The following is a 9759-nucleotide window of genomic DNA, read 5'->3' on the forward strand; positions in this document are numbered from 1 at the left end:
CCTAGGGCAAAAAGGATTAAAATCTGTGATCACTTTTATTTCCCACCAAAAGTCGATTTCTGGGTGAAAACATAAAAGTCCTTTTTCTGGCTAAACGGAAGGCCCTAGGGCAAAAAGGATTAAAATCTGTGATCACTATTATTTCCCATCAAAAGTCGATTTTTAAGTGAAAACTTAAATGTCCATTTTCTGGCTAAACGCAAGGCCCTATGGCAAAACGGATTAAAATCTGTGATCACTTTTATTTCCCACCAAAAGTAGATTTTTGTGTGAAAACATAAAAGTCCATTTTCTGGCTAAACGGAAGGCCCTAGGGCAAAAAGGATTAAAATCTGTGATCACTTTTAGTTTCCACCAAAAGTCGATTTTTAAGTGAAAATATAAAAGTCCATTTTCTGGCTAAACGGAAGACCCTAAGGCAATAAGGATTAAAATCTGTGATCACTTTTATTTTCCACTAAAAGTCGATTTTTAAGTGAAAACATAAATGTCCATTTTCTGGCTAAACGGAAGGCCCTAGGGCAAAAAGGATTAAAATCTGTGATCACTTTTATTTTCCACCAAAAATCGATTTCTGGGTAAAAACATAAAAGTCCATTTTCTGGCTAAACGGAAGGCCCTAGGGCAAAAAGGATTAAAATCTGTGATCACTTTTATTTCCCACCAAAAGTCGATTTCTGGGTGAAAACATAAAAGTCCTTTTTCTGGCTAAACGGAAGGCCCTAGAGCAAAAAGGATTAAAATCTGTGATCACTATTATTTCCCATCAAAAGTCGATTTTTAAGTGAAAACTTAAATGTCCATTTTCTGGCTAAACGTAAGGCCCTATGGCAAAACGGATTAAAATCTGTGATCACTTTTATTTCCCACCAAAAGTCGATTTCTGGGTGAAAACATAAAAGTCCATTTTCTGGCTAAACGGAAGATCCTAAGGCAATAAGGATTAAAATCTGTGATCACTTTTATTTCCTACCAAAAGTCGATTTTTAAGTGAAAACATAAAAGTCCATTTTCTGGCTAAACGGAAGGCCCTAGGGCAAAAAGGATTAAAATCTGTGATCACTTTTATTTCCCACCAAAAGTAGATTTCTGGGTGAAAACATAAAAGTCCTTTTTTTGGCTAAACGGAAGGCCCTAGAGCAAAAAGGATTAAAATCTGTGATCACTATTTTTTCCCATCAAAAGTCGATTTTTAAGTGAAAACTTAAAAGTCCATTTTCTGGCTAAACGCAAGGCCCTATGGCAAAAAGGATTAAAATCTGTGATCACTTTTATTTTCCACCTAAAGGCGATTTCTTTGTGAAAACATAAAAGTCAATTTTCTGGCTAAACGGTAGCCTCTAAGGCAAAAAGGATTAAAATCTGTGACCACTTTTATTTTCCACCAAAATTCGATTTTTGAGTGAAAACATAAAAGTCCATTTTCTGGCTAAACGGAAGGCCCTAGGGCAAAGAGGATTAAAATCTGTGATCACTTTTATTTCCCATAGAAAGTAGATTTTTAAGTAAAAACATAAAAGTTCATTTTCTGGCTAAACGGAAGGCCCTAGGGCAAAAAGGATTAAAATCTGTGATCACTTTTATTTCCCACCAAAAGTCGATTTCTGGGTGAAAACATAAAAGTCCATTTTCTGGCTAAACGGAAGGCTCTAAGGCAAAAAGGATTAAAATCTGTGATCATTTTTATTTCCCACTAAAAGTCGATTTCTGGGTGAAAACATAGAAGTCCATTTTCTGGCTAAACGGAATTCCCTAGGGCAAAAAGGATTTAAATCTGTGATCACTTTTATTTTCCACCAAAAGTCGATTTTTAAGTGAAAATATAGAAGTCCATTTTCTGGCTAAACGGAAGGCCCTAGGGCAAAAAGGATTAAAATCTGTGATAATTTTTATTTCCCATAAAAAGTAGATTTTTAAGTAAAAACATAAAAGTCCATTTTCTGACTAAACGGTAGCCTCTAAGGCAAAAAGGATTAAAATCTGTGATCACTTTTATTTTCCACCAAAAGTCGATTTTTAAGTGAAAATATAAAAGTCCATTTTCTGGCTAAACGGAAGGCCCTAGAGCAAAAATTATTAAAATCTGTGATCATTTTTATTTCCCACCAAAAATCGATTTCTGGGTAAAAACATAAAAGTCTATTTTCTGGCTAAACGGAAGGCCCTAGGGCAAAAAGGATTAAAATTTGTGATCACTTTTATTTTCCACCAAAAGTCGATTTCTTGGTGAAAACATGAAAGTCCATTTTCTGGCTAAACGGAAGGCCTTAGGGCAAAAAGGATTAAAATCTGTGATCACTTTTATTTCCCACCAAAAATCGATTACTGGGTAAAAACATAAAAGTCCATTTTCTGGCTAAACGGAAGGCCTTAGGGCAAAAAGGATTAAAATCTGTGATCACTTTTATTTTCCACCAAAAGTCGATTTTTGAGGGAAAACATAAAAGTCCATTTTCTGGCTAAACGGAAGGCCCTAGGGCAAAAAGGATTAAAATCTGTGGTCACTTTTAGTTTCCACCAAAAGTCGATTTTTGAGTGAAAACATAAAAGTCCATTTTCTGGCTAAACGGAAGGCCCTAGGGCAAAAAGGATTGAAGTCTGTGATCACTTTTATTTTCCACCAAAAATCGATTTCTGGGTAAAAACATAAAAGTCCATTTTCTGGCTAAACGGAAGGCCCTAGGGCAAAAAGGATTAAAATCTGTGATCACTTTTATTTCCCACCAAAAGTCGATTTTTCAGTGAAAACATAAAAGTCCTTTTTTTGGTTAAACGGAAGGCCCTAGAGCAAAAAGGATTAAAATCTGTGATCACTATTATTTCCCATCAAAAGTCGATTTTTAAGTGAAAATATAAAAGTCCATTTTCTGGCTAAACGGAAGGCCCTAGGGCAAAAAGGATTAAAATCTGTGATCACTTTTATTTCCCACCAAAAGTCGATTTTTGAGTGAAAACATAAAACTCAAATATCGATTTTTAGTGAGATATGATAGTGATCACAGATTATCATTGTTTTTGCTCTAGGGCCTCCAGTTTAGCCAGAAAATGGACTTTTATGTTTTACTCAAATATCGATTTTTAGTGAGAAATGATAGTGATCACAGATTATCATTGTTTTTGCCCTAGGGCCTCTAGTTTAGCCAGAAAATGGACTTTTATGTTTTCACCCAAATATCGATTTTTAGTGACTTTTACACTCAAATATCGATTTTTAGTGAGAAATGAAAGTGATCACAGATTATCATTGTTTTTGCTCTAGGGCGTCTAGTTTAGCCAGAAAATGGACTTTTATGTTTTCACTCAAATATCGATTTTTAGTGAGAAATGATAGTGATCACAGACTATCATTGTTTTTGCCGTAAGGCCTCTAGTTTAGCCAGAAAATTGACATTTATGTTTTCACTCAAATATCGATTTTAGTGAGAAATGATAGTGATCACAGATTATCATTGTTTTTGCCCTAGGGCCTCTAGTTTAGCCAGAAAATGGACTTTTGGGCCTTCCGTTTAGCCAGAAAAAGGACTTTTATGTTTTCACCCAGAAATCGACTTTTGGTGGGAAATAAAAGTGATCACAGATTTTAATCCTTTTTGCCCTAGGGCCCTCCGTTTAGCCAGAAAATGGACTTTTATGTTTTCACTCAGAAATCGACTTTTGGTGGGAAATAAAAGTGATCACAGATTTTAATCCTTTTTGCCCTATTGACTATTGGTGGAAAATAAAAGTGATCACAGATTTTAATCCTTTTTGCCCTAGGGCCTTCCGTTTAGTCAGAAAATGAACTTTTATGTTTTCACCCAGAAATCGACTTTTGGTGGGAAATAAAAATGATCACATATTTTAATCCTTTTTGCCCTAGGGCCTTCCGTTTAGCCAGAAAATGGACTTTTATATGTTCACTTAAAAATCAACTTTTGGTGGAAACTAAAAGTGATCACAGATTTTAATCCTTTTTGCCCTAGGGCCTTCCGTTTAGCCAGAAAATGGACTTTTATGTTTTCACTCAAAAATCGACTTTTGGTGGAAAATAAAAGTGATCACAGATTTTAATCCTTTTTGCCCTAGGGCCTTCCGTTTAGCCAGAAAATGGACTTTTATGTTTTCACTCAAAAATCGACTTTTGGTGGGAAATAAAAGTGATCGCAGATTTTAATCCTTTTTGCCCTAGGGCCTACCGTTTAGCCAGAAAATGGACTTTTATGTTTTCACTCAAAAATCGACTTTTGGTGGGAAATAAAAGTGATCACAGATTTTAATCCTTTTTGTCCTAGGGCCTTCCGTTTAGCCAGAAAATGGACTTTTATGTTTTTACTTAAAAATCTATTTTTGGTGGGAAATAAAAGTGATCACAGATTTTAATCCTTTTTGCCCTAGGGCCTTCCGTTTAGCCAGAAAATGCACTTTTATGATTTCACTTAAAAATCGACTTTTGGTGGAAAATAAAAGTGATCACAGATTTTAATCCTTTTTGCCCTAGGGCCCTCCGTTTAGCCAGAAAATAGACTTTTATGTTTTTACCCAGAAATCGATTTTTGGTGGGAAATAAAAGTGATCACAAATTTTAATCCTTTTTGCCCTAGGGCCCTCCGTTTAGCCAGAAAATAGACTTTTATGTTTTTACCCAGAAAGCGATTTTTGGTGGGAAATAAAAGTGATCACAGATTTTAATCCTTTTTGCCCTAGGGCCTTCCGTTTAGCCAGAAAATGGACTTTTATGTTTTCACTCAAAAATCGACTTTTGGTGGGAAATAAAAGTGATCACAGATTTTAATCCTTTTTGCCCTAGGGCCTACCGTTTAGCCAGAAAATGGACTTTTATGTTTTCACTCAAAAATCGACTTTTGGTGGAAACTTAAAGTGATCACAGATTTTAATCCTTTTTGCCCTAAAGCCTTCCGTTTAGCCAAAAAATGGACTTTTATGTGTTCACTCAAAAATCGACTTTTGGTGGGAAATAAAAGTGATCACAGATTTTAATCCTTTCTGCCCTAGGGCCTTCCGTTTAGCCAGAAAATGGACTTTTATGTTTTTACTTAAAAATCGACTTTTGGTGGGAAATAAAAGTGATCACAGATTTTAATCCTTTTTGCCCTAGGGCTTTCCGTTTAGCCAGAAAATGGACTTTTATATTTTTTACTTAAAAATCTATTTTTGGTGGGAAATAAAAGTGATCACAGATTTAAATCCTTTTTGCCCTAGGGCCTTCCGTATAGCCAGAAAATTGACTTTTATGATTTCACTTAAAAATCGACTTTTGGTGGAAAATAAAAGTGATCACAGATTTTAATCCTTTTTGCCCTAGGGACTACCGTTTAGCCAGAAAATGGACTTTTATGTTTTCACCCAGAAATCGACTTTTGGTGGAAAATAAAAGTGATCACAGGTTTTAATCCTTTTTGCCCTAGGGCCTTCCGTTTAGCCAGAAAATGGACTTTTATGTTTTCACACAAAAATTGACCTTTGGTGGAAAATAAAAGGGTTCACAGATTTTAATCCTTTTTGCCCTAGAGCCTTCCGTTTAGTCAGAAAATGGACTTTTATGTTTTCATCCAGAAATCGACTTTTGGTGGGAAATAAAAGTGATGACAGATTTTAATCCTTTTTGCCCTAGGGCCTTCCGTTTAGCCAGAAAATGGACTTTTATGTTTTCACCCAGAAATCGACTTTTGGTGGGGTCACAGATTTTAATCCTTTTTGCCCTAGGGCCTTCCGTTTAGCCAGAAAATGGACTTTTATATTTTCACATAAAAATCGACTTTTGGTGGAAAATAAAAGTGATTACAGATTTTAATCCTTTTTGCCCTAGGGCCTTCCGTTTAGTCAGAAAATGGACTTTTATGTTCTCACCCAGAAATCGACTTTTGGTGGAAAATAAAAGTGATCACAGATTTTAATCCTTTTTATCCTAGGGCCTTCCGTTTAGCCAGAAAATTGACTTTTATGTTTTCACCTAGAAATCGACTTTTGGTGGGAAATAAAAATGATCACAAATTTTAATAATAATCGACTTTTGGTGGGAAATAAAAGTGATCACAGATTTTAATCCTTTTTGCCATAGGACCTTGCGTTTAGCCAGAAAATGGACTTTTATATTTTCACTTAAAAATCGACTTTTGATGGGAAATAATAGTGATCACAGATTTTAATCCTTTTTGCCCTGGGGCTTTCCGTTTAGCCAGAAAATGGACTTTTATGTTTTCACTTAAAAAACGACTTTTGGTGGGAAATAAATATGATCACAGATTTTAATCCTTTTTGCCCTAGGGTCTTCCGTTTAGCCAGAGAATGGAAGAATCGACTTTTGGTGAGAAATAAAAGTGATCACAGATTTTAATGTCCACTTAAAAATTTAATTTGAAGCTTGAATTATTCATCAATCACTTATAGTTTAATAACGATAACATCGAACTTATATTTTTGCCAGAAAATAATGTACACATACATGATAATAAATTATCTTAAGTTTAATATTTTAAATTTAGATTAAGTTTTTTTATTAAATAAGTAGTTTAAATATATTGCACTATGGGCAAAGTGCAATTATATAATTTCACAAATACAAATATGTACGTGCCAAACTGCATATCATTTCTAAGAAACATAACTTTTTACAAAAGTTTTGATACAATTCATTAGCTTTCATTGGACAGCTATGCGAAAATAATTTCATTAACTAGGTAAACATACTTCCACAGCAAGCGATAATATTCAAGTTATTACAAGACTACTTACAAGTAATGCAGATGGTATAAGTTAGTCATTCAAAATTATGTTGTTAAATTTTGCTGGGAACTATCCTAAAACTCATTTCTTATGTTTCATTTTTTAACATTTCTAAATATTTGTTTAATTCTAGTAAGCAATTGGATCTTCGCACCGAAGCGATCCGTATCATACTCGGTCAATTACAGGCTACTGTCGAAATGCTACAAAAACAACTTCTTTTAATTTAATTAAATAAAATATTAATAATAATTTCTACCAAATTGCTAAACAAATAATAATAAAAAATCATTTGACTGGGTATTTTTGTTTCTTATTAAATTTTTTAAAAAGATAAGAACAAACATAAGAATATATTTTCGGTCATCATAGAAAGTTTTTATCGCAAAAGTAAAAATTTCTAAACTTTGATTAGATGTTTTTTTAAATAAAAATACAATTCAAGGCCAATCAAAGGTACTTAATAAAAACTATAAATAATAATTAACTATTGCAATAAAACAACAAAAATTAATTAATTTAATGGAAAAATATTCAAAATATTTTGTAACATTAAGAATGCATAACATTTCCTTTCTTACATATCGCCCTCTTTCTCCTCTTTTTTTACATAACGTTTTAGTTACCCATTAACAATTTAAAAAGCTAATTATGGAAAATTAACTGAAATTATAATAACTTTTGTGTGATAAGAAAAAAATAAAATTTTATTTATATATATCTTTAATAAAAAGCGGTAAATTATGTTTACGACCTTGAACTGACCGTATAAATAGCATAAAAATGCTGAAATACATGTGCCACTTATGGACGGACGGACGGCTATACATATTTAATAAAGAATACTTTTACTCAAGATGTTTTCTTTTCTTTTAAACAACTTAACCAAACCCATGATAGCTTCCTACCACCCCAAACATGTTTATGTATAAATATACATTGTACATGGCGTTATGTAATTATAAGTTTTTCACTTTTGCCCTCATTGCCTCAATTCACTAAAATGCCTGCGGGTCTCCATGTAGCAGTAGTTTATCAAAGAAAATGTGCTTCTTTCTTTTAGCATTGTTTTGTTTATATTTCATTCTAGTGGAATTGTACAATTGTATGTCAAACAAAACTTACTTGAGTTCCTTTGCCGGAGCCAGGAGGACCCAAGAGAATAGCATTGATGCCAGTTTCGGGTTCATAACGTGAACGTGGAACAGGTTGAGCTGCGTTTGGTGCCATGTTTTTCCTTTATTGCTTTTAGCTGATATTTGTCTGGTATAGGTTTTCCCTTTACGGCTCGCGAGGAAGCGTGTAGAGTTTAATGAAAACTAAATTGACAGCAGAAAAAAACAATAAACACACTTCCACGAACTAACCAGTGGTTGTTGGTGGTGGTGATGCCAACAATAAAAAATTACACGTTTTTTGACATATCGCAGAAAGCAGTTCTTAGAGTTAGCAGCACTGCTATTAACTAAAAGTTTCGAAGAGGAACGAAACGAAATATTTCCTGCGACCACGTCGCAACATAATTGCTGTGTTCAACACACAAACACGTACATTTCTTATGGGAGATTTTTGCTGTGCGAATGAAAATTTCATCTTAAAAATGTGAACTTTTGCTGAAGTTTGCAAAATTGTTGAAATGGTAGGGTTGTATTTTTTTTTGAAAGATGGTATGAATAAAAATGGCGCAATTTAGTTTAGTTTAGTTTATTCATTCTTATACAGAATCCTAGCCAAAGGCCATAATCGGATCCAATAACACTACTTAATTAGACAAAATTCAATTTTAATAAAATAACAATAATAATAAAAGTAAATAAATAAAGAATATAAATTAAAGTTAAAAAAATGTAAAAAAAATAATTATAATAATAATATAGGACATTTTAGCATATAATGAGATGAGCTGAATGAAGTATATGTAAATTTTATATTTAATGGTGTATATAAATAAAATCTAACAAGCAGTCTTTTTTAAAGCAAAAAAAAAAAAAATACTAAATTTAAAGTTAATACAAATAGAAATCAACAAGCATATGGACAAGGTATCATTTAAACAAGTTATTCAACGCATATATATCAATAATTATAGAGTTTTAAGTATTTGAAAACAATTACCAACAAAAAAAATTTAAATCACTCAGTTAAATATCATTAACAAATTACTCCTTAACAATTTCTGTTATTATTTTTTTTAAATAGGCAAATTTCTAATTTGCTGATTTATTCGTAAACAGAAATATTTATCACACTGTAAATTTAAAAAAATAATCAATTGAAACATGATACTAATAGTTCACATAATTGAATAATTATTTAAATAAAACTTAATAATAACTAATATGAATTTTTTGAAAAGAATGATAAGTAAACAAAAAAATGAAAAGGCTTAAATTCTAGGACATGAAAATTAAAAAAAACTTATAAAAAGAGTAATATTAGTTAATAGGATTAAATAAATAAAGAAGTGTTATAAAATAACTATTCTTGTTGGCAGTTTAAATAAATTATTTAACATGATTTTAGGCTTTTAATCTATACAGGGATGTAACCGCAAAAGTTTTATACAAAATTTTCTAATTTACCTTCTTTAAATTCAAAATGAATATGCGAGGCTCAAAGGCTGGAGACAGCAGAGTATGAAGAGGTCATGTTTTCTAAATTACGAGTGAATTTGAATTGTTTTGCTTTCAGTAACATTTTTGGCTAATTAAATGGATCAAGTAGAACACGTGACTTTTATAGATTTCCTAAAGTATATCTTAGTGTAGTTGTTAGTTAATAGGACTCAAATCTCTAGTCTCAAAGCCCTTAGAGAAGCGGAGCGAATTAAAATTGAGTTATAAACTGCGATATTATCGTATATGGATGAGTAATAAATTATTATTTGACTGGTTGTTGTTGTAACAAGTTGGCAGTAACTGGATGTTCTGTCCTGGGGAAAAAACTTCCGGTTGATACAGCTGTTGCTAAGTTGACAATCTTTAGCCGATTGAGAATCGGGTCGTTCTAGAGCGGAGATCCAATTGTCCTGGCAAA

The 9759-nt window shown here is 32.5% G+C and overlaps 1 protein-coding gene across 1 annotated transcript in view; it reads right to left on the reverse strand.

Moving 5' to 3' along the window:
• Positions 1 to 8107, reverse strand: part of LOC111678017 (adenylate kinase) — a 14846-nt gene extending 6739 nt beyond the window's left edge. The window contains exon 1 of the mRNA XM_023439250.2: positions 7849 to 8107. Within this exon, the coding sequence (XP_023295018.1) occupies positions 7849 to 7953 (105 nt within the window). The 5' untranslated portion in view covers positions 7954 to 8107. The remainder of the gene's footprint in view (positions 1 to 7848) is intronic.
• Positions 8108 to 9759: the final 1652 nt, after the last annotated feature.

Source organism: Lucilia cuprina, chromosome 6 (genome assembly GCF_022045245.1).
Source record: "Lucilia cuprina isolate Lc7/37 chromosome 6, ASM2204524v1, whole genome shotgun sequence".
In the NCBI taxonomy this organism is placed as follows: domain Eukaryota; kingdom Metazoa; phylum Arthropoda; class Insecta; order Diptera; family Calliphoridae; genus Lucilia; species Lucilia cuprina.